This window comes from Spermophilus citellus (assembly GCF_964194105.1).
Source record: "Spermophilus citellus genome assembly, chromosome: 15".
Taxonomy (NCBI): Eukaryota; Metazoa; Chordata; class Mammalia; order Rodentia; family Sciuridae; genus Spermophilus; species Spermophilus citellus.
The window spans coordinates 47,019,763-47,038,431 of NC_138195.1; the positions used below are offsets into that span (position 1 = coordinate 47,019,763).

Consider the following 18,669-nt stretch of genomic DNA (forward strand, 5'->3'; position numbering starts at 1 on the left):
AGATAGGGTTTCACTTAGGGAAAAAAATCTGAGTAGTACAGAATCATACAAAATATGAAGCAAATCTCTACTTGCAGGGTCAGTTTAGTAATTTCCATTAAAATAGGCAATTTTAAATGCTGTAATACATAGCATAACATGCTGTAATCTAAAGAAATCAGGAAGATTAAATTCTGGATGCACATTATACTATTAAAGGGAAAAAAAACAAATTGTGACTATGGATATCAGCCCTTGTGTTCTTGTTTTTGTTTTTTTTTAAAAGAAGAAGAATGTGACTATTACACTTGATGAGTCAGTGAGTATGATTCATCTTGGGCTGTGTAAGCTAGGAGTAAGACACACCCACAGGACATTCTCTGATGCCCACCCACACACCACAGATCTCTGCCCAGCGTAAGGACTCTGATCGTACCTTTTTCAGCCTCAATAGCCTCAACTGTGGCTGTACAGAAGTGAGCAGAGGCATGCAAAATGAATGAGAGAGATGAGAAGGGTCATATTGTACAGCAGAAAAGGCAATGATCACTTAAAATATCACAGTACCCCATACTACATCATCATTTACAATTTAACATAAATAGTACCCATTTTAGAGAGCCCCATCCAATCCCCCAATTCCTGACACAGCACAGTTTACACACAGCACTGACATCACTCAGAGCACAGAACATGTAGACCTATTGTAAACACAGACACCTCAGCACTCATGCAGATGCACTTTAGTTTTAATTACCCATGGCAAATTTAGTATTTTGATAGCATTAGAATTTTCCATTATGTTTGTTATATCAAATTCAATACAATCACAGGAAAATTCTGTAGGGTAAAATTATGATGACAGAATTGTAGCAGAAAGCAAACAAGAAAGTCTTTTCTTTCATTCCCAATGGAAACAATACTCAACACCAGTTGGTTCCCTAAGATACAAACTAGAAGGGGTCAGCAATGGTGTTCCTATTATTTCTAAATAAAGCATAAGCAGAAAAAGCTGGTGTGGTTACAATGAAATTTAAGGGCCATAACCTTGATGAATTAGCGTAAATAAAATCATTCTGTAGCTTTGTTCTATACAGAGACATAAAAATTATCCTACTTATCTCCTGAGAACTTCCCTTTCTATCAAATTTTTTCTTTTTGAGTCAGTCTATCTTGCCAAGGCTAGCCTCAAGTCCTGAGACTCAAGCAATCTTCCTACCTGAGCTTTCATGCCACCATGCCCAGTTATTATTCTAATACTGATGATCCAATTAGTTAAATATCTATAACCTTAAAAACCCATTTATATTCAGTTTATCATGAACTTGAATTTGTCTTAAGAACTACATTCTTAATTGAAGAAAGAAAGACTAATGAACATCTTTTCAAATCCATCTGCCTGCCAATTATAGAGGTATCAAGGGATGGAACAGAGGTTTTTCAGGCAATAAATTCTAATTATTTCATTATAGGGACATAGGTCATATTATAAATCAAAAATATATTCTTGGTATTAATCAGTATAACTCATTTTAAAAACTTCAACATATTTAGTTGTACATTTTGTAGTCAAAAGTTCTCTATTAGCTCATTCATTGCTGGTTTTAAACTGTAAAATGAGCTCACAAAGAGGTGGGACCAGGATCTAAGATTGCAGAGAATAATACTGCCTTACAATATTGTTCATTATTTAGAATATTTGTAACAATAATGTCCCATCCTTTCTACTTTGCTTCTTGAAAATAAGGTCAATTAGAATATTTATTCTTGAAATGTCATTTTAGGAGTAGATGTGATTTAGAAATGATACATTTTATCCAAAGAAGTTTTTAATATGGAGAGGACAGAGATGAACTAAGGAAATTAACATAGACTAAGTTAGAAAATATTGGTGATCTTAACCAGATGATAAGTAAATTGGGGATCCAAAAGAAGTATGATGAATACTGAATAAAGGAAGAGTTAATTTTCCTTGACTGTTAAATTATAGTGTAAATCAGTCACTCTTAGTTTAAGCTCACTATTCAAATCCCTGTTGAAAAATAAAACTAGCCTTGTACCACTGGAAATTACTCTTATAATTCTAAAACTTCTATTCTTCAAATGTGAACAATTAACTTTATAATTTAAAAACTGGGGAGAAAATAAAATGACTATCAGAATGTTTTTAAAGAATCAGTGGTAACAAAAGTGGGCACCGTGCTGGTGTATACCCCAGTGACTCAGGAGGCTGAGGCAGGAGAGTCAAAAGTTCAAGGCTAGCCTCTGAAACTTGATAAGAAACTGTCTCAAGTTAAAAAATAAAAAAAGGATTGGAGATATAGCTCAGTTGTGGTGCACCCCTGAGTTCACTCCTCAGTATTGCAAAAAATAAAAACAGAAAGTCACTTTTAAAAGTCTGTTCATAATTTTTTTCAAATTATGAAATGTCATAATGTACTTCTAAAATCAATTCCATGGATATCAAAACTACACTTTATGTCAAGCTTGAATGCTTAGAATTAAAAGATGAGCATTTGAAGCCACAATATTAAGTTGGAAAGAAAGAGATGTGATAAGGGCAAAATTCTACTGAAAGGAATATTCTTATTTCTCCCCTATATGTTTTCACTTACTTAGGGCACCTTGACATAGCCCTAGTAAATACAGTGCTACCTTAAACTGTATTCCTGAATACATCATAGGATAAGGCTATGAGGAATTTGACATTATAAAATAAAGATGATGGTATATTTTCCCAAACAGGTCCTGGTGAAGGCAGCATTATGGGGCTAGCTTCAAATAAAACTTCCATTAGAAAAATGTATGTAAAATATGAACATAAAATCCAGCCAACAGAAATGTGTTGTTTGTAAAAACACTCAAGAAATAACATGCAAATTAACTTTAAAGTTATTGAAAAGACAATTTTTATTTCCTGACAATAGAACTGAGGTCTCAGAATTAAGTTTTCTTTTTTCAATAACTCTCAGTTGTACACATTAACATCAGGGAACATATCTACTGAAATTAAAAATGTTAGATAATTTTTTGAAAAATCTTACAGCTACTGTATGAGTTTTATTATCTGCTTAAAAATGGGTTTATCTTATGCTAGGGAAATGCTCAAACCATACTACCAAAAGCCATCACTAGCAGAACTAGGGAGCTATCTGTTTTCCCAAGTTAGACCCCTGAAACTCAGCTCCTTCCAGTAACTCACTCTATGCTGGGAACAGACAGTCCCTTCAGTAAAGCTGCTGTCTTTCAAACCTTCCCTGCAGTTGAGGGTGGTTTCCAAGTTGGAGGAATGAGCTTCAGGCTGCATACAATTAAAACTAAATAGAAGAACTGAGTTATCAACAAACCATATAATTACCAGATACTGCCTGTGAAATCTGAAAGCAAGTTTGCTATGGACACAATGTAAAAGCAGTTATATATATATACATACTTGAGAGATGTTTATAGTGTAGATTTATTAAGCATGATACCCTTTCAGGTTTTTTTCCTAAACAAAGAGGAAGAAAAGTATAACATTTCTTAAGCTACTAAGAGTCCTCCTTTTCTAATTAACATTTTTGCTAGGTTTATTGAATGTTTAAAGTCTTCTTAATTTGTTTTATGTACATTCATGAAATTCTTTTTAGCTTAGTTTTATAATGTTAATAATATTTTAAAGGAGGGCAAGTAATGTCAAGAGAAAGTATAGTTTTTTAATTAATTAAAAAAAAGAGAAAGAAACAGGGCAAGAGGTACAGCTCAGTTGTGGAGTATGTGCTTAGCATGCTGGATTTAATGCCCAACATCATGAGGGGGAAGTAAGAAATTTCATTCCAAATGAAAATTTGAAACTATAATTTCAAAACAGTTGTACTTCTCAAATATGCCAGTAGTGGAAACAGACAATACAGTAACATATAAAATAGAACATGTATAGACTACAAGTAAAAATTATTTGTCTAAAGGAAAAAAAACACGTTTATTAAAAAGGGTTTATTATGGGACTGAATGAAACTGTGAAAGGTCAATCTAATTAGAAGTTAATAAAAAATTTTTAATTTCCATTTTTTTTAACTTTAAAAAAAATTCCCTAATTACAACACCAAAAAGAAACTGTTATTCATACCAAGTAAAACATCAAGTCTGTTGCTGCCTGTTTTCAATAGAACACTGACCCTTGGAGGGCTGTCAGAAGTGGCTACAATAAAATATAAATTCAGGCTTTTTCACTTCACAATTATTGTTTCCAACCACCAGGGAAAGAAATTTACAATCCGAGTTACTGTGTATAGACTACAACACTCACATCACTTTTTTCTATTTAATCTGTAATGGGCTTTAAAAAGTTAACCCAGTAATTACACAAATACTTATGCCAAAAAGTTCATTTAAAAAATATATAAAATATTCAAAGAGCCAGATTACAGAAATGCTTTACGCATAATTCTTTTTATTTTCATGCAAAATAAAGGCACACTTAATAACACCCTTTCAATTTTGACTTACAGGATTTAAATTCAACCCCTTATAACAATGACTTAATATCTAATGTTACATTCATGTTCAGAATGCACAAAGTGCAGCAACAAATGCAGCAAACCTCAAAACAAGGTGCTACAAAGCTGCTTCTACATCAAAAGACAGACAAAATGTCTGATAGAGTAATTTAACTGAACATACTTTTACAAACATATAGCTAACCTATAGAAAGACAGACAAGATTTAGGAAAGCAGCTACATCTGCAGAGGAAGGAAACAGCATGTTACAGACAGTCAATTATACATAGAACATTTGACAAACACCACAGAAAACAAACTTTGGCATCATTTTATCATGGTACAAAACCTTGCATAAAATCTTTTGGCAAGTGAAGAACATAAGTACTGTTCTAGGGTCTAAGCAGATTGTTAATTCTAAAATAAAGAATTTGAAAATATAGCATTATCTAATACAATTACATGAATTAAAAAAAATAAGAAACTTGGAATTACATTTCCATTTTAGTGATATGGATGCCCCTGATTCACATTCTAATGTGGGGCTTTTAAAAGAAAAGGGTGAATTAGACAAATGAATAAATAAATATATATTTCAAACTTTATAAACTGCTCCCATATCTTTTCATGAAAAGCTGAGGACCCGACCATTATTTTAACTGAAAGAACTATCCAGTCTATCAATATTCTGCCACAGTCAGGTATTAATTAGACACTACCTATCATATAGTAACCTGCCTGTGTCAGGTGCTGAGACAGGAACTAAAAAGCAGAAGAAATTCCCTGCATGCATTATGTGAATTGTTAGCAAAAGAGTGAGGTGTGCCCCAGTCCATCTGAGGCACAGCAAGTTGCATAACATCATTACCACTTTGCAGGGTCTGCCGTCCTCCAGCCAACACTCCACTAGGCAACATCCCTGTGGGAGTCAGGCCCTTGAGTGTCAGCACGCTTTCACTCTCCTCCCTACAGCAGAAAAATAAAATAAACATTAAAGATTTCTAATAAGTACTTGGTTTAAAAGAAGGAATACAGGCCATATATACTTTACAATACTCATTGTTATTACCATATTTCCCTCAATTCTAAGACATATTTTTCCATATTCTAAATGTCAGATATAAGAGTATACCTTACAACTAAGAGTTTTTCCTCAAAAGCTTTATTAAATATGTGGTAAGATTATCAGTGGACATCATACAATTCAGAAAATATTTCATATGCCCTAAAGTTCAAGTGTCTAATATAATCAATTTTGCAAATTAATTAATTAATTTGTGATGCAGTGGTTTGAAGCCTCCCACATACTAGGCAAGCACTGAGCGATATTCCCTGTCCTTTCGTTTTGAGACAGGGTCATGCTAAATTGCCCAGGCTGGCCTCAACTTGGGATCCTCCTTCCTTAGCCTCTCAAGTGGCTGGATTACAGAAATGCACCACCACACTCAGTTTGCAAACAAAATTTTAAGGATTGGCTTATACATTTGCATGATTAAACTTGGTCTTCTTAAATTAACTCCAGAAAACTTAATATGAGGCCCCAGCAAAAGAGACATTCTATATGAATAAGTAAAATCATTAGAAATACTCTAAAGAAAGAGTATTTCCCCTCCTTCTTATTCTGATCTAATTTTCTTTTTTTTTGGGGGGGGGGAGGGAGTATTGAGGATTGAACTCAGGTGTACTTAACCCCTGAGCCACATCCCTAGCCCATTTTTGTATTTTATTTAGAGACAGGGTCTCATTGAGTTGCTTAGCGCCTTGCTAAGTGGCTGAGGCTGAATTTGAACTTATGACTCTCCTGCCTCAGCCTCCCAAGCTGCTGGGATTACAAAGGTGTACACTGCACCTGGCTGTGATCTAATTTTCAAGGTGTAAATTTAGTGCTTTCATCACAGAACAAGAGATACCCCAATTGGCAATGAAGAATCAAATCACAAAAGTCAAAAATCCTAGTATGGGGGCCAGGGTGTGGCTCAGTGACAAAATGCATGTTTAGCATGCAAATATCCTGGGTTCAATCTCTAGCACCATAAAACAAAACACAAACAACAACAACACAAAAATCCAAAAGCAAACAAACAAAATACTCCTAGATTAAGAACTTGAGCCGGAAGCGGTGATGCACGCCTGTAATCCCAGTGGCTTGGGAGGCTGAGACAGGAAGATCACGAGTTTCAAAGCTAGCCTCAGCAACAGCGAGGCATTAAGCAACTCATGAAACCCTGTCTCTAAACAAAATACAAAATAGGATTGGGGATGTGGCTCAGTGGTTGAGTGTCCCTGAGTTCAATCCCCAGTACCACCCCCGGCAAAAAAAAGAACTAAAAGAACTTGTGTTCCCTTCTTCAACACATAAATGTACAACCTAACTTCTTTACCATGTTGCTTTTAGATGTCAACCACGATGATGCTCATAAATAAAGAACAATGAAATCAATTTCTACAAAATAAATAATCAGGAAAATATATCATTACCTGAGAACAGAGAAGACTCTTGCCATCTTTCCAATAGCTCGAATTTTGTTTCTTATGATTTCTTTCCGTGCTGCAGCTGAACCTACTTTCAATGGAATAAATAGAAAGAGAGACTCAAGTTTAGGACATCCACACTTGCATTATTCTGTTAGCCTGTTCCACATTCATCTGAACCAATAATACCAAGTCCCCTGCCACCAGCTCACATGGAAGAGACTCATGCCAAAAAGTTTCCTGCTCCCTCAGTATTAGCTTTGTTAAACATGGGTCAAATGCTGAAGTCTGACACAGAACAGATGAAAAGTAACCCACAAACTTTAATTATCTCATACTACTCACTAATCAGTAAAACAGCAATGGGGGAAAAAAAACTTAGGCTCAACTTGCAGCATCTCAAACTAGAAGAGAAAACTACTAATAATCTTATATTGTCTTTAACTTTCATGACAGCCTACAGGCATGCAGCCTAACAGACAAGATATCAGTCTTCTATAGTCTAACCCTAACTATCATAAAAGCTTTTAACATGCAGGCTGAAAATAAACCATCATACTAGGAAAGAATAAGCTTCCTTGCTCCAACTTGATCTAAAAATAATGATATAAAGGGACTACAATGCAGGCAATCTCAAACTAAAGACCATACCAGCATTTTAACAACAATGCATATCTCAACCTCATTGACTAGTTGTCCTCTAAGGTCATGCAAGTATATATGAACTCTTAAAACTGTAGGTGAGTAGGAATAATGAGAAAAGACTTTCTAAAAAACTGGCTTAAGGACCACTACTACCTCATATCTAAAGGGTTAGTTGTACTATCACTGATAACAGAATATACCAAAACAACTGGATCTTTGACTGAATGAAGACTCAAAGATTATATCTTCCTTCCCTTGGCCTCCAGAAAGAAAAACAATCTGTCCTGTTATCTCATATATAGCAATCAGAATCACTGTGGACCCAAGAGTGTGGTTCCTTAAAGTTGTGCTTCAACATGATGAAAACACACATATGGAAGCACCATGGTTGAGGAGAATGTTAAGGAAAGGCTAAAGATGCTACAGCAAAAGGGGCCTTAGATATACAGAGATCTGAACAATTATTAAGTCTTCTAAGCTAAAACATTTCATTTAAAATTCAAGCAACGTACAAATACATGTAATTAAAAACTGAGATGACCATTGGAACTGATCACAGGAAACAGAAAAAGAAATCCAATTTCAAAGATGAAAACAACAGATATATTTTAGAGAAAAAGGCTCCACGACTGTGTTCGTGATGTTCGAAAGGATAATACTATGAGCACTGAAGCTACAGCTTTTTATAAGGGCAAAACTGTGTGCATACCACAGCACTAGATACATATTTTTTCAAATACCAAAAAACAAATTACTAAAAATGTAAGAATCATAGAATATTAGAATCTGAAGAGACATTAGGGACACTGTCTCACTTTATAAACAAAGACATTAAGTTTATTAAGTGACTTGTCCAAGGATACAAGGTATGTCTAATTTTCTTCTAATGAATTAATATAAACATTATGTTTTAAAATTGACATAAGATTTCAAATAGCTAGACTGGGGGTGATCAGTAGGGGACTGGGAAGGATGGCTATAACAAGGTACATTAGTATCTTTAGGTTTAATTTGTATGTCTACAAAACCAAATTATATATAAACTATACTGATTCCAAATGAAAAAAAAATTTCACAAGAATATAAAACACTGTAAAAATCAGGATTTTAAATCAGTCTACAAACACATCATGCATCATATTACATATTAAAGTAAATGTCCACAGTAAAATTACTTTGGGGAATAAGACAGACAATCAAACACCCCTAATCATGCAGGGAAAAGTATAAAACATTACAAATAAGCAAAAGAATGAAATTTTAAAACAAGAGGAATGAAAAGAGGGAAAAATATTTCCATGCACAGAAAGACAGATATCTTGGAATATGACTTCTAAAAACATCAATACTAATTCTGATAAAACTTAAACTAAATTTGCACAAGGTCCAAAAGGACTCTGCATAAACATTCCTGAATGAATGTGCTAACTTACATGGACATGAGGATAACCTATGAAGTCATATTTCAAAACAACATTACTCTGTCTGGTCTGTACCTTTTTTATTGCCATATATGAGCCGTTCTTCAGATGGAGAGTCCAGAAAAAAGGAAGTGAATGATGGAGAAAAGGTGGTTGAGACAAATAAAAAGATAGAGATTTAACTTGGCAGTGGTACTGAAGAATGAATGTAGAAAGAAAGAGAGAATAATGAAGGCCCTCATATTTGAAAATTTGAAAAATGTAGTATTGTAGAATCTGAAGAATAAAAGAGGGATGCCACTGAGTAAAGCTCTAAAGTAGAGATTTCTTAAAAGATATGTGTTCAGAAGAAATTATGGACAGAATGGTTATAATATTTGATGAAAGTAGACATAATTAAGGACAGAAAAAAACACGTGAAAACACATAAGACTGATAAAAGACTGTGCTAACAACAATCGCACATTTATACTCATACCCCTAAAGAAATGTGTCATCCATGTAAGTTAAGTGAAAGGTAATGACACAAATCAGATACAAACTTGTGTGGTTCTTCAATGACGACAACATCTGCAAAATCTGTAGTATATACAGGTAACTTTATAAACTACCTCAGTGAAAAACCTTACCTATTCTCAATAAATAAAGCAAAAGCTCAGCCTCCTACACTATATAAGAATACATGTTTTCTTGAATCTGAATTGCAGAACTTTTGCATATAATCAGAAGCAACATGCACTTAATGTTCTCAATCCAGTCTGGGAGTTTGGGGGGGCATCTTTTTGCAAAAATAGCAACAGACTGTTTCAAAGCAAGTAATAGCTCTAAGAGTAGGTAGTACTGGTTGTTTCATTTGAATTTAAGGTATCTTTCATTCTAATGCTAAGACACATGATTGCATTACAGGAAATGCAAAGTTTAGTAACACTATAACACATATGGATTATGTATTTTCTTTACCAAACTGAAGACAAAAAGTTAAATATCTGAAAGAAATAGTAGGCATTCAGTCTCCAAAAAATTTTATGACTAAATAATACCTCTAAAAGGGAAGCTATATGCATTTCTAGATGCAATGTTCATACAAATTTGTCTTAAAAACCCCACACATACATTAAACAATTCAGAGTACCAAAGATACATCTTTTAAGAATAAAGATTCTTGGGCTGGGGATGTGGCTCAAGCGGTAGCGCGCTCGCCTGGCATGCGTGCGGCCCGGGTTCGATCCTCAGCACCACATACCAACAAAGATGTTGTGTCCGCCGAGAACTAAAAAATAAATATTAAAATTTCTATCTCTCTCTCTCTCCTCTCTCACTCTCTCTTTAAAAAAAAAAAGAATAAAGATTCTTATTCCTTTACCTAATCTCAGCCTTGAACATACAAAAAATGCTCTTTCCTTCCTGCCACTATGTAATCACTAATTCTGCTACCTCCTTTTCCCCAAAGAAAAGCTAAATCCTCATTCTGCCTCCACAGCAAACCCCATTCCATCAAATTTTCTTTCTTGAGTCAGATTTCTTCCCAGACCATCCAAGGATGGTTCCATTGCTACAAAGGAAAAGAGGAAGGTGAAGAGAAGCCCTGCCATCATGGTAAAAGAAAAGGAGAAAAGAGGAATGGGATAAGGGGGATGAAATAAGGAAATATGAGTGAGGAGAAATATACCTAGTTCTGGTAGCTCTGTTCTTTATCCCTTTCAAAACCTTAGTATCTACCCTAATATCCTCTCCCATATTCCTTCCATGTTCTTCATCTCCCAAATCACTTCCATTCCTCCATGCAAACACCTACATGTATATTTTTCTTAAGAGTTCCTGCTCCTAATACTTTATAGGGCAAAGGTGAAAAAATGAGGAATAAATGCAACTGTCATGTTGGCTGTGAAGGAACATCTATTTCTAGTATTCAAAGCTGGAACTCAATGTATTTTCCCATAGAAACATTGTCATAAATGGTGCTGAAAAGATTTTAAATTACTTAAGAGTGGGAAATAATTTTCATCTTCTCTATTCTCATTTATGGATGAGAAGACCCCCCCCAAAATTAAGTGACTTTTCCAAGATTATGCTGCTAGTAAATAGTAGTGACAAGATACCTAAATCATTATCTTTTTCATTAAGTCATAATGTTTCTCTAATAATCAAATTCAATTTCCTTGGAATCTCATGATGTAAAAAGTTAAAAATTAGCATAATATATCACACTGATAGAAAAACATTAATATGCATAAAATATTCTAACTAGAGGGTAATACATTTTGTATGTTCATTTATGTGATTTTTAAAAATATTTTTTAGTTGTAGATGGACATAATATCTTTATTTTATTTGTTTATTTTTATGTGGTGCTGGGGATCAAACCCAGTGCCTCATACATGCTAGGCAAGCGCTCTACCACTGAGCCACCCCAACCCATTTACCTTTTTTTTTTTTTAAAGAATATGATATATTTATTTCTTGGTTGAATCTCAAAAAAATGATTTAGTGTCTATTTTCATATAAATCATAGGTACCTAAAATCAAGTAACAAAAAAACTTTTTGCTTTTTCAGGGAGGGGAGTATAGGGGATTGAAGCCAGGGACACTTTACCACTTTCCCCAACCCTTTCTATTTTTTGTTTTGAGATAGGATCTAAGTTGCCAAGGCTAGTCTGAAACTTGCAATTCTCTTGCCTCAGTTTCCCAAGTAGCTGGGAAGGTGTGCCACTACATCCAGCTATTGCTTTTTTTTTTTTTCCATGGTACTAGGGATTGAACCCAGGGCCTCGTGCATGCGAGGCAGGTACTCTACCAACTGAGCTATATCCCCAGCCTAGCCTTTGCTTTTTATTATAGAAAAAAGAATAAAGCATTACCTACTACTATTTCTATTCAACATACTATTGACATTGCTAAGAATTTTTAAAGATAAAAGGAAAGGAGGGCTGGGTTGTAGCTCAGTGGTAGAACACTTGCCTAGCACATATGAGGCCCTGGATTCAATCCTCAGCACCACATAAAAAATAAATGAATAAAATAAAGCTATGAAAAATAAATAAATAAAGGTATTGTGTACATCTACATCTAATTTTTTTAAAAAAAAAGGAAAGGAAAGGTTAAAAATAAGAAAGTAATAATATCAGCTTTATGTAAATTATATATTTTAAAAGTTATGGAAAATAATTAAAAATTGCTGTATAAAATAATTCTATTGACCTAAATTGTTAAATGTAAGTCCACAAATATGTAATGTATTACTTTATATAGCTAGAAAATATGCTGAGAAATGCCAGTTATAATAATAATAGGAATATAAAATACTAAAGTATTAATTTAACTTGATGATAATCATTTTTCTAAAAACTACATATTATCTTAAATGAAATAATTATATATTTGATAGAGTAATTATAGTAAATAAAGTTATTTTATAGATATCTTTAGTTTGGAAGATTCAGGTATAGAGTTATATAATACCAACTGAAATACTCACTTGGTATTTCACAGCATTTGACAAATTACTAAAAAACTTTACCTAACAAATTCAGTAGGCAATGTGCCAAGAATTATTTCAATGACTCTCGATTATTCATTATCTCAATGCCTATATTTTGAAGTAGGTATTATCCTCACTTTGAAGAGAAGGGAAATAGAGGTTAAGTGACTTGCGTGAAGCCACACACACATTGTAAGGACCTATAGTATGAGCCTGGAACTTACAACAGTGATATCAGAACAGGAAAAAGAAATATCTACTTAAAATCATTTAAAATTTTTAATAAAAAGCATTTGACAAAATACGTTAAGCTAAAAAACTTCTACACAAACATCAAAAGAAAATAAAAAGCATAAAATATTACTACTAAGCTTATTATCCAAACCAAAAAATAACTGATATAAATGTATAAGAGTAAAAGCATATCTTTCTGCCTGCCACCAAGAGATAGCAGTAACATTTCTATACAGTCACTCCGCAATTTCAACAAATGGGTTTACAAGTGTGTAAGAATCACTCTTGTGGATGGGAATATAGCATTGTGGTAGAGTATCTGCTTAGCATGCCAGAGGCCCTAAGTTCAATCTCTAGCACAACAAAAACAAAAGCAAACAAACAAATAAAACACTTGTTGTGGTTAGAAAAAAATTTGCATAGTTTTTACTCAGATTTTGTTCAATAAGTGATCAATTAAGGTGAATAGTCTACACAGCTAGAAAAATAGCACCATTAAAAATCAAAGAAATGTAAATTTATCCAACTCTAATTTCCTACTAGACAGCCATCAAGCAAAATAAGAAAAAATGACCAAAATTCGAAGAGGTGGGACCTATGGAGACATAGGTGCAGGGATTCACTGCTAGAAGTAATTCATATTGTTCACAATTCTTCTGCAAAGCAATGTGGTTGTTAACGCATAAAATAGTGAGGCTAATATTCATATTCTTTAAGTCTTTAATTTCCATCATGAAATTTTTCCAAGTAGCAAAATAAAAGCTATTGTACAAATACGTTATTGCACTACAATTCATAATAAAGATAATTTAGGACAGCACAATTGCCAAATATGAGATTAATGAAGAAAATTATGCCATATTAATAAACACAGAAATATATAGGCATTGCTGGGTGTGATGGCATGCACGTGTAGTCCCAGCTATTAGGGAGGCTAAGGCAGGATAGGTTGAGCCCAGGAGTTTGAAGCCAGCTTAGGCAACATATCAAGTCCCAAAAAAAGTAAAGGCAAAGGCAAAGGGAAAAGCAAAGGGGAAGGGAAAGAGAAGAAAAGAAAGAAGGAAGGAAAGAAGAGAAGGAGGTAAGAAGAAAGGGAGATGCAGCTCTTAAATCTTACCAATATGTAGACCATATTTAACACATGAAAATATTTAAATACTGACAACTATAAAAAAACAGTAAAAACAAACACATTATAATTTGTTTACCTTTTTATTTACTCAGTTAAAGTCTTAAATAAAAATTTCAAAATGTCAAAACTAAAGCAACTATAATGTACCAATAAAACAATACAGGAAAAAAGGAATTTTTTTCCCTATGGTATTCACTTATATTATAAATATGCATTGGGTACATAGACTTATTGGCTTATATAGAATTAGCAACCATATATAACCTTGTTTCTATGGAAAAAAATCATTTCATAATTTCTAGTAAACTAACAAATGGTCCTTTAGAACATAACCACACTAAATTGAGAATAGCTTAATCTGGTGTCTGCAAAGAAGAAGTGAAAGCAATACTGGGAGTTCATGCATGTTTCTAATTTACTAAGAATACTACTACACTAAATCCTGACTTCAAAAAGCAGTGTTCATATTCATGAAGAACCACATCCCACTAATATTTTTCAATTTTCCTTTTCTTCTGTTCTATCTTTCAAATTTTCCCTTTTCTAAAATTCACCTTTTTCTTCACATCACTATTTAAAAATACTTATAATTATTTAAAAATATTAAACGTTATCTGAAAGTGACTTGTCACTTATCAAACAGGATAGCCATCTGAAAACTATCACTTTTCTTTTGCAATAAAGTATATATTGAGGCTGAACAGTTAAGAGATACCATTTCAAATAAAAAATAGTAAGATAAGTAATCATACCATCAAACTGGTCTTCACCTTCAGTCATTAATTCATCATCAGAGCAAATACTCAGAACATTTACCAACATTTCTGTCACTATTCAAAAAAGAAAAAAAGTTACATGTTAGTTGCCCATAACAACTGTCTACGAATGCACAGCAAGGATTCATACAAAAGGCCAAATAATGTTTAACTCAAGAAGACACATTCTGATAGCAGGAATAATGAAATTAAGTTTGTAAAGGCTTTCAAAATGAAAGCAGGAATAAGAAGTCTGAGAGAAAGCAATTCTTTTATGGAATAAATTTTCAAGTCCCTCAGGAAAAAAAAAAAAAATCAAACCCCAAAGAGATGAGAACAGAGAAATAACAGATGAATGTACACATTTCAAGTCTTCATTCGTGGATATGGCATTAAAGAGTAAGAAAATAATCAAGGCACAGATCTCCTGTTTCAAAAATGTCCCAGGATTCAATCTTTCTTTCTTTTTTTTTTTTTTAAAGAGAGAGTGAGAGAGGAGAGAGAGAGAATTTTTAATATTCATTTTCTAGTTCTCGGTGGACACAACATCCTTTGTTGGTATGTGGTGCTGAGGATCGAACCTGGGCCGCATGCATGCCAGGCGAGCGCGCTACCACTTGAGCCACATCCCCAGCCCCAGAATTCAATCTTTCAAAAACCAGCCACAGGGGCTGGGGTTGTGGCTCAGCGGTAGAGCACTAGCCTAGCACATGTGAGGTGCTGGGTTCGATCCTCAGCACCATATTAAAAATAAATAAATAAATAAATAAATAAAGTATTGTGTCCAACTATATATATGAGAATGAACAGCCACAGCAAATTTATTTCTAAGATTACTAATGACCATGTGACAATCTGAATCCATGGCTCTTTCATAGGCTTATTCCTCTCCTTGATTATATTAAATTTCCCTTCTCTCTTTTTTTGGTTACCAGGAATCTACTCTTCTGGTTTTCCTACTTGTGAGACCATGTTTTCAAACAAAATTTGTATGTCTTCAAGATCTTCTCTGCAGTCTTATTCTTTTTATAAGTCCCATTTCTTAACAATTCCATCCATTACTAAATTATAGTTTAAATATCATCTTCTTGCAGATGATTCCAGAATCTCTCCCATCCCCACCACTACTGTGATACTGGGGATTAAACCCAGGAGTACTTTACCACTGAGCTATTACCCCTCTACCTTTTATTTTTTATTTTGAGATAGGGTACTGTTATTTTGCTGAGGCTGATCTCAAACTTGGGATCTCCTACCTCAGCCTCCCAAGTAGGTGGGATTAAAGGTATGCACCACCATGCCCAGCTAATTCCAAAATCTTTATTTCCAGTCTTGATCTCTTCTTCAGGTTCTGGATTTCCTTGATAGTTTATTGCCAAACTGTCTTAAACCATTTGTATATTGTTTGCTTTCCCTACTAAATTGAAAGTCCCATGAGTGTAGGACATTGTTTTGTTCTCCACTTAGGTTTGGTTTCCAGAGCCTAACACAATGTCTGGCACAAAATAGGCACCCAATAAATATCTAACAAATGAGTCCATAAAATAAGAAAGATATGGACTGGGGATATAGCTCAATTGATACACTGCTTGCCTCGAATGCACAGGGCCCTGGGTTCAATCCCCAGCACCACACACAAACACACACACACACACACACACACACAAAAAAAAAAAAAACCAAGAATTAAGTTTCAATTAATAAATAAAAATACCTATTGACTATTAGCCAGTGGATGTTCTGAAATGAATATACCCAGAATAAAATTCAGTATCACTGCTACAAACCTACTTTTCCTTCTACAAATGTATTAAAAGCACAACCAATGCTGGGTAAGTATGCTAAGGCTTTGGGATTCAGATATGAAAGGCAGTCTTTAACCATAAAAAGCTTATCAACTACCGAGGGAGACCAACATATCAAACAAAAGTGAGTGATAAAAACTATTCTGTAAGTATTCAAAGATATCAAAGACCTTCTGGAAAAGGAAAGACTTCTGGTAAATGAAAAATCCACTGAAAAAGAACAAAGTATCACGATACTTATAAAAATTAACTCAAAATGGAACAAAGACCCATACATAACAGCTAAAACTATAAAACTCTTAGTAACAAAATAAAACTCAGTAAAAAACAGAGGGGTTATCTCTATGAGCTTGGATTAGGCAATGGTTTCTTCAATATGACACCAAAAGCATAAACAACAAAACACAAAATAGATAAATAGTACTTATCAAAATGTTGCTGGGCATGGTAGCACCAGCTTATAACTGCAGCTACTCAGGAGCTTAAAGCAGGAGGATCACTTGAGCTCAGGAGTTTGGGGCCAGCCTGGGCAATATAGTAAGATCCTGTCTCAAAAATAAAATAAAACAAGAAGTCTTGTGTTTCAAAGGACACTGTTAAGAAAACGAAAAGCCAACCCACAGAATGGGAGAAAATATTTGCAAACCATTTATCTAATAAGAGATCTGCTTCTAGAATACATAAAAAAAGAGATCTACAGTTTAAAAAAAAAGAAGAAAAAACACCCAATTATAAATAAACAAAGGATTTGAAAATACATTAATGTAAAGATATATAAATGGCCAACAGCCCATGAAAAGATGTGGCATCTATACACAATGGAGTACTATGCAGCAATAAAAAATGACAAAATCATAGAATTTGCAGGGAAATGGATGGCACTAGAGCAGATTATGCTTAGTGAAGCTAGCCAATCCCTAAAAAACAAATACCAAATGTCTTCTTTGATATAATGAGAGCAACTAGAAACAGAGTAGGGAGGAAGAGCAGGAAGAAAAGATTAACATTAAACAGAGACATGAGATGGGAGGGAAAGGGAGAGAAAAGGGAAATTGCATGGAAATGAAGGGAGACCCTCATTGCTATACAAAATTACATATAAGAGGTTGTGAGGGGAATGGGAAAATAAACAAGGAGAGAAATGAATTACAGTAGATGGGGTAGAGAGAGAAGATGTGAGGGAAGGGGAGGGGGGATAGTAGGGGATAGGAAAGGTAGCAGAATACAACAATTACTAATAGGGCATTATGTAAAATTGTGGATGTGTAACCGACGTGATTCTGCAATCTGCATTTGGGGTAAAATTGGGGGTTCATAACCCACTTCAATCTAATGTATGAAATATGATATGTCAAGAGCTTTGTAATGTTGTGAACCAATTAAAAAAAAACTTGGCAAGAAAAAAAAAGTTTTAGAATAAAAAAAAAAGATGTTCAATATCATTATTCACTGGGGAAATACAATTCAAAAGTACTTTATAGGGGCTGGAGTTGTGGCTCAGTGGTAAAGTGCTTGCCTAGTGGGTGTGAAGCACTGGGTTAGATCCTCACCACCACATAAAAATAAATAAATAAAATAAAATAAAATAAAGGGACTGGGGTTGTGGCTCAGCGGTAGAGCGCTCACCTAGCATGTGCGGGGCCCTGGGTTCAATTCTCAGCACCACATAAAAATGAATGAATGAGGGCTGGGGTTGTGGCTCAGTAGTAGAGCACTTGCCTAGCTCATGCAGGGTCCTGGATTCAATTCTCAGCACCATATAAAAATAAATAAAGTAAAGGTATTGTGAAAAAAAATGAATGAATGAAATAAAGGTATTATGTCCAACTGCAGCTAAAATATAAATATTTTTAAAATAAAATAAAATAAAGATATTGTGTCCATCTATAACTAAACATAAATAAAGTAAACCACTTTATATTTACTATGATAGCAACAATAAAAAGGACAAACAATAACAAGTATTGGCAATGACATGGACAAACTAGAATCATTACACACTGCAGGTAAGGCTGTAAAATGATACAGATGCTTTGGAAAACAGTTTGGCAGACCTTCAAAGGGTTAATCATATCAAAGAGTTACCATAAGCCACAGCAATTTCACTCCCAGGACGACACCCAAGAAAAATAAAAAATAAAGTCTACACAAAAATTGGACATGAATGTTCTTCTCAGCATTATTCATAATAGTCAAAGTAGAAAGTAAGTAAAAAACTGATGATTTGATAAACAAAATGGGGTATATCCATATAATAGAATATTATTTA

At 34.0% G+C, this 18,669-nt stretch overlaps 1 protein-coding gene across 12 annotated transcripts in view; it reads right to left on the minus strand.

Annotated features, from left to right (window-relative positions):
* The window catches only part of PPP3CB (protein phosphatase 3 catalytic subunit beta), a 55,563-nt gene that overhangs the window by 2,620 nt on the left and 34,274 nt on the right, over positions 1-18,669 (minus strand). For 2 of the 12 annotated variants that reach the window (XM_081267860.1, XM_081267857.1), the window contains exons 10-15: positions 14,593-14,670; positions 9,072-9,098; positions 6,937-7,021; positions 5,327-5,424; positions 3,413-3,469; positions 416-445 (exon numbers count right to left, since the gene is read on the minus strand). In XM_081267860.1, coding sequence (XP_081123986.1) covers positions 416-445; positions 3,413-3,469; positions 5,327-5,424; positions 6,937-7,021; positions 9,072-9,098; positions 14,593-14,670 — 375 coding nt within the window. The remainder of the gene's footprint in view (positions 1-415; positions 446-3,412; positions 3,470-5,326; positions 5,425-6,936; positions 7,022-9,071; positions 9,099-14,592; positions 14,671-18,669) is intronic. The other 10 variants (XM_081267861.1, XM_081267863.1, XM_081267862.1 and 7 more) reach the window with 10 other exon arrangements.